The following is a 22,053-nucleotide window of genomic DNA, read 5'->3' on the forward strand; positions in this document are numbered from 1 at the left end:
TTTTGGTGGGGGGCTGTGTATTTTTATGTATATATTTTTTGTTTGATCTGTTTGTCTTTGGTAAAAAATACAGTTTCTACAGTGATATTTTACAGAAAACTCAACAATCATCTTCTTCCTCCTGACATTTCTGACTTTTGTCTCTTAGCTTCTGTGTAATTTCATCATCAGACCTGCACACATCTGATGTGGAACTGACAGGACCATTAAAGGACAGATTAGTTCCATCTGTGTCTGAGCTCCTTCCTGCTCATACACTAAAATCTAATTAAAATGACACTACTGTCCAATTGGATGTTGTTTTAATTTATGAATGACTCCTGAATGACCGTTCTCAAATCTGAATTTTGATGAGGGATAGTCTGTCTGACATGCTTGACTCCTTCAGTCCTTCCTGGGGACATGATGGTGTTTCTACTTTATCTTTCCTTTCACTCAATGTAAACCTTGGGCTGCTGTTCTTTCCTCTTCACTGTGTCTTTCTTTACTAAAAGTTAAGATTCTGAGTTTTTCTCCCAGTAGCCCTGGGCTATTCCTTTTTCCTCAGTTTGTTTTTATAAGGCTTGTTAATAAAGCTTCATGTTGAAACACCACCACCTCCTCTGAGGGCGGCCCATGTTTTTGGACGTCTTACCGCTTCCCCTCCAACTGCCTCGATTGTCCTCTCAGCAAACAAAAGTGTGGTTAGTACATTTAGGTAGCAGCTAACAGGACAAGAAGGCTTTTATTTTGAGTTTCATTAGATGACAGCAGTTGGGGGAATTCCTGCTTTCACCCTGACTCATCTGATGAGGTGTAAACTTTTCATAAGAGCTTTTATCAATATTTTCTTTGGGCATGTGTCTACAGTTTAGTGATGTTCGGAGTCTATTTGTGTCAAAACAAAGAGCTGTTTTTAGACATATTAAACTCAGTCTCTGCTCTAGCTCATTGGGAGTTTCCACACAATCCCTCAGTGTCATTATGAGCAGTGCAGGCCAAATGCATGATGTAGTGAACTCCTGACAGCGCGAGCCTGTCGCAGCTCCAGAAAACTCACATTATACACTCACTGTGCAAGACCGTCGACCTGTACTAATCTATTTCTTGGAACAGTTTAAACTACCTCATATGGAAGTTGACTTCCACTTGAAAATAAATAGAAAAAACTATAATATATTTTATTTATCACATAATGTATTTATTTATTTATTAGGATCCCCATTAGCTGATGCAGGACATCAGCTACTCTTCCTGGGGTCCTCCTAATAATGTATTTGTATGTTTATGACATATAGTCAATGTATCATGTTTTTGTCAGCAGTATGAAATAAAATAAAAATGCTGACTCATTAGATACATATTATTACATGATGCAATACCTGAAAACTTGTGTGTAGTGTCAGAATTATCAGCATAGCCTGACTTACTGACTTGCACATTTGTGAGAAATTAAGTCAACAGCAACACTCCAATTGTCCACAGAGACTGACATATACAACACTGGGCCGGATCTACTAAGATCCCAATTTGTGTGTACTAATTTGCTTGCACAGTCTAGAATTTTGTGTGTGGGGCTGAACCACGGTTTGCTGGTGATTTACAAAGATTGCTTGCGCAAATTGCAACAGGTGCAAAGTCTTGGAGGCTGCCCTATTTAAATGAAGATTTTGTGTGGGCTAAACAGCTCTGGAATAAGTCAGCACTAATGGTAACAGTGCTGAACGATCCAGATGCAAGGAAATGTAATGTTGGAGGAGTTTTGTCATAGAAGGTATTGCATGACTTATTCATTCCTTTATTTTTCATTGTGTGTGTGTGTGGGGGGGGGGGGGCGGGCGTGGAGGTCGTTGGATGGAACTGTCAGGCGCACATAATTTAGTCCCACTGTAGCCTAATGTCGATGCATATTTTTAATCACAATCATCAGGAGTGGAAAAGAGTCCCGTAAAGTGTGTGTGTGTGTGTGTGTGTGTGTGTGTGTGTGTGTGTGGGGGGGGGGGGGTGGGGGGCACACGTCTCAATTATTTTTTCTTCCATCACTCCAAAAATCTTCACACGAGGGTGAAAAATGCGTTCTCTGCATCTTGTTTCATCATTTCTTTGTCTCCTAACCACAGCCATGTGTGCGCAATTACGCATCCCATACCTTTTGAGACGTGGTAAATATAGACGCAGTTTCTATGGCCAAAATTACTTTCGGGTTTGACAAATCACTTTGCGTGTGCTAAATTAATATATTTACATTTTCTCCTCCCAGCACATGCACAACTGTGTGTAAACACCCCAAATTGCATATTCATTGTGGCAAATGTACTAACTGGATGCAGACGCACTACTTTGCGCCTTTGAAAGATGCAACCCTGAGTCCGCACTGTTGGTAAATCAGTTTGTATATTTTTTGCGTGTGCAATGAGTTTGCACATGTTTTAATACATGCAACCTTTAGTAGATCCAGCCCACTGTGTTTATGTTCTGTAAGTATATACAGTAGAACCTTGCAGTACGAGTTTAACTCATTCCATGGCTTGTAATTTACCTCGTTTTGCAAATCAGTTTTCCCTGTTGAAATGAATTGAATATAATCTGTTCCAGCCCCCAAAAACCACCCAAAAGTACATTTTTAAGGGTTTTTCAAACAGAAAAGTGAAGTTAGAAGTTAGTTAGTTATGTTTATTACAAAACATAATAAAAGAGAGTGCAAAAGAAATAAACTGTTTTTTTTTTAACTTATTGGATGATCAGTGTGCAAGAAAGATGGTGGAGTGGGGAAGAGGAGGAGGAGGTTTATTGTTTGGAAGGAGAATCTCAATGCTGATATTGCCTCAACAAGATGAACATAACAGAGTGAGCGGATGCTGCTCCTGTTGGAGGAAGTATGTGCCAGCTCAGTGCTGACTAGTGGCACCTAGTATGAAGCTCATTCGTACTGCAGATTTCCACTCGTATTTCAAGACAAAATTTTCATGAGCCACGGCTTGTAAAGCAAATTACTCGTGCAATGGTGGTTCACTCATAGTGTGAGGTTCTACTGTACATGTATATATACAGTGAAAAAACTAAAGTCACACATAATGTTTCACTGGTCCACCTTTAGCTTTTATTACAGGATGCATTTGCTGTGGCATTGTGTACAATACACGATGGCTTTGCAATGTCCCAGTAAATGTCAAAACATGTATGTCCGTGCACAGTTGCATTAGTTTTTTGCCAACGTCCTGGACCGCTGTGTAAAATCTTCTCCATCACATCCTAAAGATTCTTTATGAGGTTCAGGTCTGGACTCTGTGGTGGACAATCTGTGTGTGTCATCACGAGTCAAATGATCCTGGCATCATCATCTTAAACATGTCTGTCATCAGGGACAAATCCACCTGGTCTTCAGTATATTCAGGTTCAACTAACCTCATTTAAGACCCGACCACCTGGACAACCCCAGATCATAACACTGCCCCCACAGGCTGGTACTGTAGGCACTAGACATGATGGTAATCACTTCACCCAGATGTGATGTGTCAATCACTCTGGAACAGGGTCCGATCTGGACTCATCGGACCACATGACTTTAATCCTGTCCAATCTTTATGCTCTCTAACAAAGTGATGGTTGAACCTACTCACTGCATCAGTTAGAGTTAAAGAACCTGTTACAGCTCAAACATATTAATCACTGCAGTAGATATCTAGTGATAACCTTGGCAATGTATTTGTAGGTATTTATTTCTGTAATTAGAAGAACTTCTCTCTATTGTCCAAACACAAAAAGACACATAGTGCAAATTCTTTGCTGGCAGTTGTTGTCTTTGTTGTAAATGATAAATGCAAAATGTAATTTAAAAAAAGGGAAGAAAAGTAGAATATGAAAAAAAGAAACTCAAAATACATATAAACTCTATCTACATAGACACAAAGACATCAACTTATACGCAATAATAGTACAATTTTTGTGTGGTTATGGAAAACAGAACGAGTGTTAACTGTTCAGTAAAAGTGATGGCTGTGGGGAAGAAGCTGTTCCTCTGCCTGTTGGAAATATAATTTTGTCTCGTTCCAAATTCTTGTTAATGTATTGCAGGTGTCAAAATCTGAATCAGTGACATGTAACAAAAGATCTTTACAAACTTATAAAAGCGGTGTCAGCAGTATTTCCAAAATGTTCAAGAGGCAAAAAACAAAAGTATAATGTGGACACTAGATGTATATGCAGTAAATGAGTATAAAGTATTATCTTATAAATCATATAAAATTCTTAAAATCTCTACATGGATTGATTTCAAGTGTAAATGGAATGAAAGCGAACACAAATAAGTCTGAATCAATATCTCATGATCTTTCTATTTCATAAATTGGGTTTAAATTACACTGATTTTATTGCCTTCATTTTGTAAACTTTACACCTTTTTTTCATTTCCAGGCAGACTTTGCTTTTCCACAAAACTATCTGAGGGCAAATCTGTAAATTATTACCCTAATTCCCTTCATTCACCTTGTGTGTGTGTGTGTATTTTTTCTTCTTCTTTCAGGTTTACTTTGAACTTTCTGAAAGAATTCACCACATCCTTTGAGAGTAAATGAAACAAACAGGGCAGAGAACCAGTGAAAGAGACTTAAATATTCATGAGAATGAGGCCAAGGCATAAACACACAAAGAGATCCTGTGATTCAGCTTCAATGGTAACAATAATCTGAGAAAAAAAATTACACAACAAGAGGAGTCACAGACCACACAGAGAGCATACACACAATCCACATTCGTAAGGTATAATTCACAACAATCGGCGCTGTGCAACATTTGGGTTGGGATCAGCGTTAATAAGGAAACTGCTGTAGTATTATTTCAAAGAGGTTTCACAATCAGGCTTGTATTATGAATGAGTGCTTCTGGCAGACGGAATGGGGCCTTCTTATTGGTGGATTTATTAAATATGGCTTTTCCCTGGCTCTTTAAAACACTGAGGACCTGATTATCAGCACAAAAAACACACTTTCCCCGGCTGCTGTCTGTACTAAATCACTTTAAAATGTCTCGTGGTATAGATATTACAAATATTTCTGGTAATAATGTTTATATTTTAGCACTTAAAAAATAATTGTTTTCACATGGAAAGTTATGAGTTTCATCTGTGTGTCCTATAGTCTACTACAGAGATCAGAACATGTTTAGCTGAGCTCTGCACAAAAAGGGAAGAGTAAGTCAACTGCTAAACTGGGTGGTCACCAAACAATAGTGTGATTTACTGTGTAACTTGACGTTCTAATACTACAAACTACAAAGGTGTATTCGATGATAACTTTTTGCTTAGGAGGCTTTCTAACTGTGAAATGACAGAGCAATATTTGTGCTATAGAAAAGAGGTCTGATTCTTCCTTTAGTATCTCCTTTTAAATAGGATTCACTGGGTCATCCGTCACCTAAGTGGCTTGCAGAGGTAACATCAGATCACCTGACCACCTGTTGCAAGTTCTGTCCTTTTGAATTCTCTTTCAGATCTGTCCTGGACCTCATGATGTCTTCCATCAAGGCCATGGTGTCACCACCTGGCCCGGAGACCAGAACAAATAAGAAACGTGGGTTGAACATTAGTTCATAAAGTATGCTGATGGCTCAGTCATTGTCAGCCTACTCAAAGAGCAGGAGACCAATCACGGCCCTGTCAGTGATGACTTTATCCAGTGGTGTGAGGAGTCCTAAGTTCACCTGAACATATCTAAAACAAAAGATATGATCATTGATTTTAGAAAACAACGGGACAGGCACGGAGTCACTTTAATTAAAGGTCAGACTATAGAGCAAGTGCAATCATACAAATACCTTGGGACGATAATTGATGAAAAACTGAGTTTTAATGAAAACTGCAGATCTGTGTGTAAAAAGGGCCATCAGCGCCTTCACTGCCTTAGGAAACTGGCACACTTCCACACTGACCAAACCATTTTAACTTTGTTTTATCGTTCCTTTATTGAGTCTGTTTTATCTTTTTGCCTGCTGGCATGGTTCGGTCAGACCTCAGTTGCAGAGAGAAACTCATTGAATCAAATAGTCAGATGGTCCAGTCGCCTGATTGGTGAGTCCCAGTCTTGTCCCGCCTCCCTGTACACTAAACAGGTCCAGAGGATGGCTTCATCAGTTCTTAATAATGACTCCCATCCTTTACAAGGTGAATTTCAGCTCCTTTCCTCCGGACAGAGGTTTTTTAGTCCCAAGGTGCAGGACACAGCGTTATAAAAACAGCTTTGTTCCTATCGCTGTCACTGAGCTCAATAAGAAATAGTGACATTGCACTTTACTAACTTATTTTAGTTATTTATTCCATTTCTTTGCTCTATTTACCATTATTGTGACTTCAAATTTTCAAATTTTATGTTCTTATCCTGGTCTTCATCCCAGACTGTTTTTATCTTGTCTGAGTTTTTATTGTGTTCTATTGCATCTTGTTTTATTATTGATCTTATTTATTTTATTCTTTTACTTATCCACGCTGCTATACTGATGAATGGTGGAACACTGAGCAACTTTTTGTCCTGTCTTTTTGTTCTGTCTGTAAGCTTGATCAAGTACCTGTCTTACATGTTCAATGCATGTTTGTTGTAATATCAAAGCAATCGCCTAGACTGCAAAACAAATCTATCTATGGGTACAAATACAGTAACCTTGAACCTTGAACCTTGTACTGTGACAATATATCTTATTTAACAGAGCAACAGAGCAAAACACAGACATGACCACATAAGAGGGCCATGAGATGTGATAATCAGTGCAATCAGGAGTGAGGCGCTGAATGTATGGATGTGTGAATAGAATGATAAGTGACATGTTGGATGCTGGGTAAGGAAGGAACACCTTCTCCCATCAGGGACTGAGTCAGGGCCTTTATAGCTGTGGAAAGGTGGCCCAGCTGACTCTGATCTACCAGGATGGTCGGACCTGCCTAAAAGTACATACCAAAGCAATTAATGATTAACTGACCATCACACATGGTAAGTCTTAATGTGTTGGATATTTAATATTATGCTGGCTTAGTATGCAGCATAGTATAGTGAGCATATGTGTCCTCTGTCTCTAGTTTTTCTTTTTTTTTCTTTTTTTTTTTTTTACCAGGTTTAAGGCTAGTACAATCTAAAGCCAAGTTCAGACCAAAGGTTCACAATGAGATGAAGTGCAACTTGCACCTACTTGCAACTGCTTGCATCTCTCTGGTCTACAGTGTCCTGAAATCCTGTAAGTTCAGACCAATACACTAAGGCATGACAGTGTATTATTTCAGTAGCAACAACTCTTTGTAGACTTCATGCAACAGCTGCAACTGCTGCTTTTCAGGCCTTTTTTTCAACTGGATATAATCGTAGTACATTAATGAGGCCAGTGACTGTGAATTACTCAGTACAGTTACATCTCTTCATCTCATTTCGTCTCTTGCTTTTTGCAGATGACGTTGTCCTGTTGGCCTCATCAAACCTGGACCTTCAGCGTGCCCTGGGGCGGTTTGCAGCCGAGTGTGAAGCGAGCGGGAAGAGGATCAGCACCTCCAAATCCGAGGCCATGGTTCTCAACTGGAAAAAGGTGGTTTGCCCTCTCTGGGTCGGTGGGGAGTCTTTGCCCCAAGTGGAGGAGTTTAAGTATCTTGGGGTCTTGTTCACGAGTGAGGGAAGAATGGAGCGTGAGATTGACAGACGGATCGGTGCAGCATCTGCAGTGATGCAGTCGCTGTACCGGTCTGTTGTGGTGAAGAAGGAGCTGAGCCGAGAGGCGAAGCTCTCGATTTACCGGTCAATCTACGTTCCTACCCTCACCTATGGTCATGAGCTTTGGGTCATGACCGAAAGGACAAGATCCTGGATACAAGCGGTCGAAATGAGTTTCCTCCGTAGGGTGGCTGGGTGCACCCTTAGGGATAGGGTGAGGAGCTCAGCCACCAGGGAGGAGCTCGGAGTAGAGCCGCTGCTCCTCCACATCGAGAGGGGCCAGCTGAGGTGGCTCGGGCATCTGTTTCAGATGCCTCCCAGACGCCTCCCTGGGGAGGTGTTCCGGGCATGTCCCGCTGGGAGGAGACCTCGGGGAAGACCCAGGACACGCTGGAGAGACTATGTCTCTCGGTTGGCCTGGGAACACCTCGGGGTCCCCCCAGAAGAGCTGGAGGAAGTGTCTGGGGAGAGGGAAGTCTGGGCGTCCCTGCTTAGACTGTTACCCCCGTGACCCGGCCCCAGATAAAGCAGTGGATAATGAATGAATGAATGATGAGTTACATCTCTGGTATTTACAGTCGTGGCTGACATTTTCAATAATGTGCTGATTAAAAAAGATGAAAACAGACATAGAAAGGTAATATGGTTTCAGTGGCAGTTAGTTATGAGAGCTGAGTAAATTGGATACAATGCTGATATGGATGTTGATGGGTGACTATATAAAGGTGTACAAATGAGGACAGGTTGAAGCACATGAATAATTCCTGGTTGTTTACTGTGACCTCATCTTCGTGCTTTTGTTTTTGTTTTGTGGTACCATTTGGCACACAACTGGCATACAAGTAGACTATGTGGATAGGGATGGGAATTGATAAGAATTCAACGATTCCAATTCCATTAGTGATTTTGCTTATTGATCTGATGCATTATTGACTGTCATTGGGTTAGGGAATAAAAGAGTACAAATGGGTGTTTGCATTAACTGTCTTTTATATTTCCATCTCTGCACAGAAAATATAACAAATACAGTTTGCACAAATAATAATAACAGATGACGCCGAACCCGGTTGGGGGGGGGGCACACACCATAAGACCATACAAAGTAAAAGTGAAACTTAAGACACTTTACTAATTCCTTTGTCTTCCACTGTTGTGCACCTTATTTTCCTTTTCCCTACCTTCAGAAACCTTTATTTGAGGGGGCAGGACATTTGTTGCCCCCTGTAGAACTGAACCCAGATGATGCCCTGGTGTTAGCTCTGCTGCTAGATTCACAAGCGTCTCTAAGTAGCATATCAAACACGTGACATTCCGCAAAGAATTACATGCTGTGTGGACAAATGTTTGAGCATATTGGAGGGATTTCCCCTTTTGAGAAATGGAAGCTTTGCAAGTGGTACAAGTGCCCCTAGTGTATTCTATTCGCATTAAATATAGCCATACTTTGCCTCAACACCATGTTGGCTACCTCCTAAACCAAAACAATGCTGTGTATGTGTGATGTCATCATGCATGTGCAACAAAGGTGGAATCAATAAGCAGAATCAATAAGCAGAATCATTAAGCAGGCAGGCAAACAATTCCAATGAACAGAACTACTTCCCGATTCCCATCCCTAATTGTGGACTTGGGTCACAGGCGTAGATTTGGGACGATCATAGGTGTTAAACATATGATTGACATTGTAATAACAGATCACTGCTTTATATTTTGTCAGGTGTGACTATGGCAGCTTCCATAACAGTGATATTTTAACTTCACTTTTCTGTTTATGTTTAATCTTCTAATTTGGCCTGAGAGGAAAGAACTGCAAGGTGATGAAGGTGTGTTTCCCCCTCTGATCTCGCCTCTGCAGCTTTAAAGAAGTTTTGCTTTGTGCCAGTTTTTTTCCTGGTATCTCCACTGTTGGCCTCATCAGAGCTGTTTCACCAGAAGCCTTTACAATTTATACCAGCACACACTTCTACCAGTAAATTACAGCTCCCAGCAGGCCAAACAGCCAGAGTACAGATGTAGGCCTAATTACAGAGAATACTCCTGAAAGAAACTAATCCTCCCCAGTCTTGGAGAGCTTTCCAGTCCCTGAAGAGGCTCCTCGACTCATCAGCCTGTAAATCAGTGCCCATTGCTCGCCCTCCACTTCCTGCCCCTACGGCGGGGCCTCACACTCTCTGAATCACTACGAACCCTGAGGAGTCAAGCTGCAGGGAGACCAGGTATATTTGCTTATCTTGCACTGTTGGATGTACTGGAATCTGTTCAGTGTTTTTAGGTGGATATTTGGGCCTTATGAACTGTAAAAACTTCCAGTCCCACACAAACCGTGCTGACAGTTTGATGCAGACAGTGGAATTTTTCTAACCCGTGTGAAACATGTGGCTGCAGTTCACATTAAAAAATGTTGTTTGAAGTCTTTTAAACATTTTAAGCTGACAAGAAGATTACTTTATACATTGTGAACTGGAAATCAAGGAGACATTTGGTCTTTTTGCCCTAATTTGGAGGAAGGAACACAGGCCGTATGGTGGATTTGCGCATGTATCACAAAACCAGCTGGGATGTGAATGCCAAAGGGACGGGGTCTAAAAAAACTTACTCTGCTCCCCCAGATGTACTCCCACTATGAAGGATGAAGGAAATAACACAAACATAACTTGTAAGAGTTGTAAAGAAAAAAAAAGTTTTATACTGTTAGTTCATGATCAGCTAAACCTGGCGGCTAATTAAAAGTCTGATCAGTACTAAGTAAAGCGGAATACCACAATCTGATTTAATTCATCTCTTTAGAGTATAATTCAGACTATTTTACACAGTAATCTTTTTTGAGACAAACAGCTACAGAGTCCAGGATTTCATGGTTTATTAGCTGTTTGCACACCTTGCCCTTCTTTTGCACAGTGCACACAAATATGAATATTTTGCTAAGTGGATACTTTTCCCTTCTATTAAAAACAAAAAAAAAAGTCCACATGACCTTTGTTTTGCAAGGCATCTGTGTGCACGAGTGGCAGACTGTGTATTTCATAGCTAAGCCTTCAGTGGTGTTCTGCCTGACTCAATATTATACCATCAATTCTAAGTATCTCATAACGAGAATGAATGACTAAACTAAGAAACTTATGAACACAACTCAGCAAGTCTCTTTTCACTTCTGCCATAGCTGTACCACATACATCATCTCAAGCACAATCATCAATATTTACTTGATAAAATGACAAAAACATAAAAAACAAATAAAATACATTGTATTCACCATAACTTTTTTCCTTTAGTCCTTACTTTTAATATTACTGTTCCTTATGCTGCTATAACACTGCAAATGTCCTTATGGTGGACTAATAAAGGATTATCTTCTCTTATCAACAGTGAGCTTCACACCAAATTTCTTGCTCCGCTTCTTTCATGTGGACAAACAAATGCCTAATACATCAAGTTTATGTTATAGAATAGAATGCTTTTATTGTCATAGTACATATGTACAGCAAAGATACAACTCTCTAGTGGTGCATACTGCAAAACAGTTTAAAAGAAATGTAACCGAGTGTGAGGGGGCACAAGCCCACGTAAATATTTTAAGTTAATAAAGCTGCATGTAATGGTCAAAGAAAGCCTGAGACAAAAATAAGCATTAATAAATGTATTTACAAAGGTATGTATATCACTAAAAAAAACAACCTTTATTAAAGACTAAAACCTAAAAATGGTGAAAAGAGTAAAACTGCAAAAAAACACAACACAATAAAGGTTCCAGTTACGTAAATGCCAGGGACTGGCTGGCCGCGGGTGCACACGGTGAGAGGCAGAATTAGATGGGGGCAGAGTACTCACTACACGCTCCGTGAAACACACACACACAAAACAAGAAAACTACCAGGACAACAAAAGCATGCAAAAGTGAGTGAGGACATCCAAAATACCACACATGGGGAGTGATGGGGCAGCAGTGAGGAACTCTATCACCAGACCCTCCACTGGCTTGGGTAACCATCCTCAGACCAGACCCTGCAAAAAGGAACATGGGTTAAAATCACATAAAAGAAAGGGGTTCAGTATACAAGAAAAGGGGCCCTGCACGGTGAACAACATATATAAAACAACATATACATAAATGTAGCCCAAACGAAAAGAGAACCAACACGGAAACACTAGACCCAAATCATAATAACGAGACCCAAATAAAAACAGCAATGGCCGGGCTCCTAAAAGAAAACACACATAATGTTAATGGTCAAAGTATCTCTACCGTCACTAACCAAAAAGAGTAAAAAATTATACCTAAGAAACAAAAGAAACGGGTGTGCGTGGCCCACAGGCGTCCTTCCCATCCACCTCAGTCAACAGGGTGTCTATAAAAACGGGGATAAACAATGATAAAATAGTGAACCTAATGACAAACAGAATGCAGTTCAGCAACGCCTACCCAATTTAACGCAGCACCAGTCACACTGGCAGCAGGGTAAAACAAACAAAATGGCAGCTTACCTGTGCCCTGTCTGCCCGCATCTATATACTTTGTCTAAATGACTGGAATGCGGAAGCCTAGTGCAAACTGGGGCGGACCTGGTACAGGGGCTGCCGAGGGACAATCTACCTCCCGCTACAGAAAGAAAAGAAAAGTGTAAATATATATACAGAATAAAAACAAGCATGTCACGAACCAAGAAGCAGTAGAGATAAATATATAGTACACTTTGACCCTGGCTGGACACTAAGGATATATGTTTAAACATATGTCCTTATTTGAGGTATTGTCATTGCAATGTGTTCAGTACCCGTAATGCACTTGGTTATCTTATTTATATGACTTTGTGGCCAACAAGGCACCAATTTCACATAATTTATTTGTATCACTTCACACATTTTCACCTGAATAAACCCTGGAACTGCACCTGGAGCTGACAGTACTATATAGCAGTATTATCAGACAAATCCTGTTACTTGTTGCGACATGCCTTGGTAGCAGCATGTACATTTCCAATAAATCCATAAAGGTATCTGGATGTTTTCTGGATTGACGCAAAACACAGCTTCTAGTAGAAAGTGTTTTCCATGGGTAACCCTTGAGATACAATCACAACCAACCAGTCAGCAAATCCCTCCAGCTTCACCTGAGCAGGTAATAATCAGGTGTGATTCATTCCTGCACGTCAGATGCCGAGAAACTCTCCTATTTTCTGTCGCTAAAGCAGAGCGGACACACCCCAACTCAACCCACCTGAGAGACAGTGACAGTAATTGCTGGGCTGTCAGGTGAAAGTCTTTCATGTTCAGGGGAGTGTTTAGTTTATCATTGTTCACTGTCGAGCTGGCGAGTAGCACATAATGACAGGGAGGCCGACACATCCTGCAGGCTAACAGCGGCTGTTTATGATATTTAAGACAATTAGACTGCTTTGAGAGGGAGCATTGTTTCAGGTTGTATGTTTTATAGATTAGCAGTGGGCATGCAGTGGATGTAACAAAATCTGTTGATGGTAGTTTTCTGGCTGGACAGGGTAGGGGCAGGGTGATGTCACACTTCAGGTAACATCATACAGTAGTGGGAAAAAGTTCTCAAATACTATCATGAAATATTTGTGTGTGTGTGTGTGTGTGTGTGTGTGTGTGTGTGTGTGTGTGTGTGTGTGTGCATGTGTGTGTGTGTGTATGCAGGGTGTGTCTTTATGTGTGCATAACTCAGGTCCTGTCTGACCTGTTCACAAATGTTCAATACACGCAAAACATCAAACAGGAAACAGATCAGAGGTGGAGCCACATTCAGCAGAACAAAGGTCAAAGTTCTCAGTGTGATCAGAGCTGCAGATGTGTCTGTGGAACCGTCGAACAAACCTTAAACCCACTTCATCGGATCTGTTTCCATTCTCAGCAGAGTCTCAGACAAACAGCGGTGAGTCCAACTGAGCTGACCCACAGAACACACTGAACACACACTGAACACCACACTTCAACTCCAAACACACAAATAGAACTCTATTCATTTCACACCAACTCTCCTGAAATGGTTCCTATCACTGAACCACATGGATAAACCAACAGGATTTACATAGATTCTATATTGTTACAGTCCATGTCCTTTAGATGGTCGGGACTTCGGTTCAACGTCTCTTCCTGCTTTTGTTTCCAAAAACATTTTCTACAGTTACACTTTAATGAACTTCCAGAACATTTCAAAGTCAAAGTGTTGGACTGACGTCATGGATTTTAAACACTGCTGTAGTCATGTGACTGACCAGTCACACTTAGATGAAGACCATAAAGGACTTTTATGAGTCTCCTTATTATAAATGATCACACGATGATAAACACTGATTATATAATTACGAATATTTCAGTGTTGTATCTGTTCTGTTGGTCCATAGATATGGCTGCTGCCGGTCATGTCCGATCTGAAGATCTGTTCCTGTGTTCCATCTGTGAGAATGTCTTCACTGATCCAGTCACAACATCATGTGGACACAACTTCTGCAAATCCTGCATCTCTGAACACTGGAGGGTTAATGTCCCATATCAGTGTCCCATGTGTAAAGAGGATTTTGACACAAAACCTCAGCTGAAGATCAACACTCTATTCTCAGAGATGGTGGCTCAGTTCAGACCTAAAGAACAGAAGGCAGAGCTGAGGAAGACAGAGGGTGAAATTGAGCAGATGATCCTGGAGAGACAAATGAAGATCCTGGAGATCCAATGGTCAGTGGAGGTCAGTAAGAATGCTGCAGACAGAGAGGCAGCAGAAGGTGTGAAGGTCTACACTGCTCTGATGGAGACTGTTCAGAGAAGTCTGAACCAGCTCATTGAGGAGATCCAAGAAAAGCAGAGGACCACCAAGGAAAAGGCTGAAGACTTCATCAAAGAGCTGGAACAGGAAATCTGTGAGCTGGAGAAGAGAAGCACTGAGGTGGAGCAGCTCTCAGGCTCTGCAGACCACCTCCACTTTGTCCAGAGGGTCACATGTGGAAAAGCTGCTCCATCCATGAAGACCTGGACAAAGGTCAGCATCTGTCCACCATCATATGAGGGGACTGTGGTGAGAGCTTTGTCTCAGCTGGAGGACAAACTCACAGAAGACATGAAGAAGGTGTTTGAAGCTGAGCTGAAGAGAGTCCAACAGTATGAGGTGGATCTGATTCTGGATCCAGATACAGCTTATCCTAGACTCATCCTGTCTGATGATGGAAAACAGGTTCATGATGGTGATGAAAAGAAGGACCTTCCAGACAAACCACAGAGATTCACTTTTTGGCCTTGTATCTTAGCGAAGCAGAGTTTCTCTTCAGGCAGGTTTTACTTCAAGGTTCAGGTCAAAGGAAAAACTGACTGGTATTTAGGAGTGGCCAGAGAGTCCATCGACAGGAAACTGATCATAATGAGTCCTCAGGACGGATACTGGACCATCTGGTTGAGGAATGGAAACAAGTACTTTGCTTGTGCTGATCCTTCTGTCCGTCTGTCTGTGAAGTCTGGTCTTCAGAAGGTGGGGGTGTTTGTGGATTATGAGGAGGGTCTGGTCTCCTTTTATGACATAGGTTCTTCAGTTCTCATTTACTCCTTCATTGGCTGCTGCTTCAATGATAAACTCCTCCCATTCTTCTGTCCATATTTTAATGATGGAGGTAAAAATTCTGCTCCTCTGATCATCACTCCTGTCGACACTGAGTAAGAAATTCATCAAATGGACAGATTTTCTCTGATTTACTGAAGTCACTAAACTTAGTGACAATGTAAACTGTTTGAACGTGTATTAATCTGTATCCAAATGCACCGAAATACTAGCATTTGTGGTGATAATTATCCTGGTTTGACAGATTCTGATGCACTGTGATTAAATACAATGATAATGATGGTGTTTTAATGTTAACTTTAATTACATATGTTGTGATTGTGAATGTGTTTCCATTATGTGATTGATTTTATACATTCAAATGATAGAAGTGTTCAGGAGAATTCAATAATCAATAATATTCAATATTTCAATTAATTTTAATTATTAATTCAATAATAACAATGACAGTAAAGATTATCTTCATCAACTGTAATAAATACAGTCATATACTGTCTTCATTTTAAATAAGAAAAATAGGACCAATGGCCCTGTAGCTTACCGGCACTTCCTATCTCGTATAATGGGGAAATTTTTCAAAGTTGCACCAAATCCAGAATCAGATCCAGATCCAAATAATTTCACTAACTTTTGTTGACATCATCATAAAGAAGCTGTATACCAAGTTTGAAGTCAATTGGAATTGTGGTTTCGGAGAAGAAGATGATTGAAAGTTTTGTAACGGACGACAGACGCCGCCGCCACCACCGCCAGAGGCCACATGACAACAATAGCTTACAGCCTATTGGCCGGTAAGCTAAAAACCTTTAAATATTAAATGTTTGTTTTCTATTTGTTCATAGATAAACGCATGTAATTATTGTAAACACTGTATTTTCACATCAGCTCAGATGGAGGTTATACGATCACATTTAAGACCAAATACATTGAAACGATTCATCAGTTATGAAAATATTTAATCTGATTAAATTTACTGAAGTTGAAATCCAATTAATCCACTTGATAAATCACAAACTTTTGATTGATTTTGATGATTCTGGTCAAATATCTGAACTATGTATTTACATGTAAACAATGAAGAAACAGATTGAAATATTCACATTATTTCTACTTTGTGAAATGTAAGACTTCAATATATCTTAAACTCTAAACAGATTTGTCTTGTGTTTCTTCTTTTTTTAATCTAACACTGTAATAGTCTAGTTGTAAACAATGCAAAAATGCAGAGTTTTACCGTCAAACCCCCCCCAAAAAGCCCCTTCAGCCTGATTAAAGCCTTATATGAATAAATCCAGGTTGTCAGTTGTGAATCTACTTCAACAGAACATCATGTCCAGATCACCCAGACCTCATACATGAAGTGGACAAACTAGTAGCATCTTAATAGTTTATGCATGTGATAACTGTGAAAAAAATCCGTGGTATACTGGTGAATCAATATTGTAGAAAATGATGGCATTTCCACGGAAACCACGGAGCCTCTGAACGTCCAAATGGGTCATATCTAATGGACATGAAAAGATGAAGAACTGTATTTTACCTGAATTATTTGTCTGTATTGATAGGATTAGTGGTTTAAAAGTTATGGAACATTTCAGATCAGTAGATGCTTTTGGTCGCTGGAGGGTTAAACTTCAGAATGGAGGTATAAATTTGACTTTTTTTTCTCCTTCATGCTGAAAATGAAATGTTTATACACTGCAACAAATCTGAGAAAAGCAGTTTGTCAACTGTAAGTGAATGTTCTGCTTCTGTTCTGAGATGCAGAAGGACAGAAAAACACTCAAATTCTTTTTTTTCCAGTGGTCTAGTTGATTATTCCATGACTTGTACACCTGCAGGGACATATTTTCCTCATTCAGATAAGACATCCTGCTCAGATAATTACCTGTTTCAAAGCCTTTTTACACAAACTAAAGCCTCTCTGGATCTATTGTTAGAATAAAAATGTGAGAACTGATCGCTCGGCACAGGAAACTGATCAATTATGTTCATCCTGTTGCACAAAGATTATATCATCAAATATTTGAACTCAGTCATTGGTCCGAAATAGGAGCCAATGGAACCGGAACCTCAGAACGTTTCAGGCCACAGGACCACAATAAAAACCTTCCACTAAAAGGGAAGTATTTGACAGCAAGTGTGTGTGTGTGTGTGTGTGTGTTTCAAAAGGTACAGCTGAATCAGACAGGCACAAACAATTGTTTATTGTTAACAAGAAAAAAAAACAAAAGTCAATTCTTGCCAGTTTCAGCATGTGAAACCCTGGATGTGTTTCAAGGGGTATTTTATCTAAACGTCCAGTTTTGACCCCAATGGAACAGAGCATGTGCAGAAGGGAGCATGTGGGTTTGAAGAATGGAACAATACTTGGCAGAGTTCAGTGACCTAACAGAGATTCTTAATGCATGGAATGTCCAAAAACTTTTTCCCATCATCATTTAAACCACTGCAGGTTTTGATCATTTTAGTGATATTTCAGCATTTGAGGGGACATGGCTGATAGATTAACCTGTGGAAATACACAGTGATGTTAATGGCAAACTCTTAATTTATTTCATGGTTTTTATGCTTACTAGCAAGAACAAGGACGAAAATCCTAGAATTAACTCTAAAATCTGGCCAAAAGTGAAAAAAACATGTATCTGCTATGGAGGACAGTGCAATGTAGTAATAAGTTCTAGAAAAAGAAAAAAAAAAGCTTTGTTCCCAGAGCAACAAAATGTCCCTAATGATTAAAAATTTTAGGGTGAATTCAGTTATTTTTATCTGCAAAGACTGACATTGCATGGTGAGTACATTTAAGTAAAATTATTGCATGAGAAATACTAAAAATAATATAATATGAAAACAGAATAAATGTTTATCTGCAGTTAAAGACAGTGCCTGTCTTCAATCTACTACCACAAGAAGTGAATGAATAACATGCTACAAATTTCTCAAATTTTCACTCAAAATAGGCAGGAAATGTTAGAAACTTCAAAAAGGTTCAACATTAAATGTTCCAAACTGAAACTATTTTTGTAGTGACTTCCGAATCTCTCTCTACATTTAAGCTTTCCTAAGTGATACAGTATATCACTACTTTACTGTAATATTATCCTCTGCATTTTACATTTTTTTAATATTTAACTTACTGATCATATAGATGTTCATAAAAGCCCAGTTCATAAAAACCGAAGAAAAAGTGAGTTTTTCAGCAAAATATCCCATTAACTGAAAATAAAGTGTCTACAACCACTGTCATTTGTCAAACTATGACTCTTACTAGTGAATTAATGTTGCAGAAAATGACAGTGTTTCCACATTCACTGTGGAGCCTCTGAAAGTCCAAAACATACATATCTAATACCAGTGAAAAATTGAGAAACTATTTTAACTGAATTATTTCTATGTATTAATAGGATTAGTGTTATTAATAGTTATTAAACATTTTCCATCAGTAGATGTTTTTTGCCACTGGTGGCTGTGCAGGTCTTCAAGGGTTAAACAAATTCCCATGATCAAGGCTGACAAGGAACAAATATCTATTTGTAGCAGAGGCGATTTCTCATAGACTGCAAGGGAAGCTCAGCTTCCCCTAAAATTACAAAAATTAAATGGTCAGATTTGTACGGTTGTGTTGACATTTCATTGACTACAAATGTGTTAGAACACGTTTAACTCACAGACGAGTTCGTTCAGAATCAGCTTTATCACAAATCAACAGACTTGATGTCGTTCACTTCTCATACATTCCCGTTGCGCTGTTTTCTCATACGATCTCTGCTCAGTGCATTTGCCAGTAGATGCTCGGCGTCCATGCACTTCAATGGGACTGAGTGGAACAGTTTTTTTCATTGCCTCAAAACTGGATGGTAATTGGATAAATGCCATGAGGTTGTCCCGCCCCCGGACGATCAGCGTCTCTGGGGGTGAATGGAGCTGTGGGCGGAGCTCAGCTGGGCTGGACGCCAGGCTTCTACGTGCTGATTGGAGGATCAGTCAAAAGGCTGAATCCCATTTGATTGACAGCTATTTTGAGATACAGTATACTCCTTCACTGGACAGAGTTCAGTTTAATACCGTCGCACATTCTGCTGTGAAATCAAGAGAGAAACCACTACGAAATTACTTGTTCATTTCTTGCACTGTAAATAAAACACACTCATTGTACTTCCTTGTGTCAATTTAACACAATTTCAACGTTTTCTTGTTTCAGTTACATAATTTAATCATTTCTTGTTTGACTTTAATATCATTTTGTAGATAGTTAAATCAATCATACTGTTGGCTAGGTCAGAGTGAACTAGCTATCAAGTCCCTGGAAAAGACGTCTACTTGGTACGATAAGGTCACTGACCATTTTCTTAAAAAGGAGGGCCGAATTTATGTTTAAATAACTTGACAATTTTTTTGATGTAAGTCGACAATGAGCTTCCCCTCTCTTAAAGATGAGCAGCTGCCACTGATTTGTAAGTAAATGTGAAAAAGAAAAAACCCACAGGTGTTCAGAAGAGTGAAAAGATTGAAACCTCTATATTTCCTCTACATTGCCTGCAGACAGTAATGCAGGTCAGAAGCTCCAAAAGACAGATTTCAATGCCTGGAATGACCTTTTAATTCCCTAGTATCAAAAACATTTGAGTCGTTACCATTATTTTTTGTTCTGTTTTCAGTTCAGATCCAGTGTCAGAGCTACATAAAGAGGATTATATTCTTCTTCAGTGTGGTGAATAATGTGCCGTTTTTAAACAGACCATCCACAGGCATTAAATAAGTGCTAAGAGGAGCAGTGTGCAGTTGCTCTTGGCGGTGAATCCGAGCTCTGCTGCACATCAGTGGTGTGGGTGGTTTCTGCTCACACAGACGCTCACTTCTCTTTACTGTGAACACACACTCGCTGCCAGTTACACCTGAGCGCCAATGAGATGACGCTGCAGCTGATTAAAGCTCTGGAGAGCCCAGAAGTGTAGACGTACTGGGTTGTTGGTGAGGCGACCTGGTGAAGCAGGTTTCTTTCTGAAAATCCTGGATTCAAATTACAAGTTGGTTCTGAAACTTCACACAAAGGTGGTAAAGGATGACATAGTTAAACTGTAGAGGTACAAATAACACAGAGGAGCCTGGCTTTGACAAAAATACATGACATCATAAATGCTTAGGGGACTTTGGATCCAACTAAAAGGAGTTACATTAAAAAACAGGGGATGCTATAAAGTTTTGATTTTCATTATTAAAATAGTACAAGACATGACGTTTAAAACATATCATCAAAGAGGGTTTATGTATTGGACATAGATTGCATAAAACCACTGTGACATCGCCCAATGGTTTGTGGAATAAATTACTGAAAACACTGACACCGGCCAATCATGTAAGACAATACCAAATATAGAGCTGAAGAAGAAAAAAAGCACATTACAGTCAGTGGCAAGAGACAAGTTATTTTTGATCATGTTTGTATGATGACATCATCTACAAATGTGATGTTTGTTGATTTAACGTCAAGAAAGTCGCAAACTGTGAAATGCATAAATAGAAAATCACACTTCAGTTTCTCTTCACGATCTGTTCAGAATTGTTGAACAGACATAACCAGACTGTAATGGTTTTCACTTCTTTAATACTTAATTTCTCCTTACTCTAGTACAGGGGTGTCCAAATCTGATCCTCAAGGGCCAATATCCTGCATGTTTTAGATTTTTCCCTCTTCCATCACACCTGGAAGCCATTACATCATTTTCAGGCTTCTGCAGAGCATGATGATGAGCTGATCATTAACTGAACCAGGTGTGATGGAAGAGGGAAATATCTTAAACATGCAATATACCGGCCCTCGACGACTGGGTTTGGACTCCCCTGCTCTAGAGGATTGAGGTAAAATGTGTCAAGGAAGCAGCTGTTTTGGTGAACCAACCCCAGATTTTCATCAGTATTGTGTTCAGGGGCACCAACAGGAGAATTAACCTATTCAGAGTCAGCCAAAATAATGTATACACACATCAGGAAAAAAAAAAAAACTTGCATAAATACTTAATTTGTACAAGTACTTCTATACATATAGATACCGCTTTCAAAGTTTGATCAAATTACGATAATACTGTGTACTGTTGTACGATGTTTTCCCAACAGATGGCATTACCCTCATGAATCATCAACAAGTGACGTCTACAATATGGCGGTGGTACAGTCGTCAACTGAGGAACGTGAGATCATTTTAAAGTGGTACTTCAAATTTGAGAATGTTGTTGAAGTCCAAAGAGGATGGAGGCGTGAGTTTGGTTCAGAACCTAGGCTAGGATGATGAGGTGCAGTTGAGTTCCCCGCACATTCTCCTGACTTTTACCTATGGGGGACCCTAAAGGATGTTGTGTATCACAGGAAACTGACTATATTAGTGGGCCTTAGACAAGAAATTTAAAGTGCATGTGCAGCAATCCCATTGGACACTTTGGCCAACGTTACTCAAGCAGTAGTTCGCCGTACACATAAATGTCTGGAAGCCAGTGGCTCCCACTTTGAGCACCTTTTGTAATTGTATTGTAATTCTGGTCCGATTGTAAATCAAACACGGAAACTTCTTGCTTAGGTGAAAGTGCAAACCACTAGTCCACTGCACCACCCGTCACTACTGCTACTTTACTATCTTTGCCACAAACTGTGATTTTCACGGCCCGTTGAATTATCTATTAAATTGATAAACATTATATATGTAAATGGTGACTCAATTCAAAAGAGCTTAAAAAATTATTTGTCTCTCGCCATTGCCCATCATAATTTTTCTAAACTAAGGTTCCACAGGAGTAAAACTGTTTAAGTTCACGTGTATCCTATACTGTTAGGCTGGAATTA

General features: G+C 39.8%; 1 protein-coding gene across 1 annotated transcript; it reads left to right on the forward strand.

Annotated features, from left to right (window-relative positions):
• Positions 1-13,428: 13,428 nt before the first annotated feature.
• LOC115429275 (nuclear factor 7, ovary-like) lies at positions 13,429-15,388 on the forward strand. The gene is made up of 2 exons (XM_030148588.1): positions 13,429-13,548; positions 14,021-15,388. Exons 1-2 carry the CDS (start codon positions 13,464-13,466, stop codon positions 15,316-15,318), a joined length of 1,383 nt encoding a protein of 460 aa, XP_030004448.1. The 5' UTR covers positions 13,429-13,463; the 3' UTR covers positions 15,319-15,388.
• Positions 15,389-22,053: the final 6,665 nt, after the last annotated feature.

Source organism: Sphaeramia orbicularis, chromosome 12 (assembly GCF_902148855.1).
Source record: "Sphaeramia orbicularis chromosome 12, fSphaOr1.1, whole genome shotgun sequence".
In the NCBI taxonomy this organism is placed as follows: Eukaryota; Metazoa; Chordata; class Actinopteri; order Kurtiformes; family Apogonidae; genus Sphaeramia; species Sphaeramia orbicularis.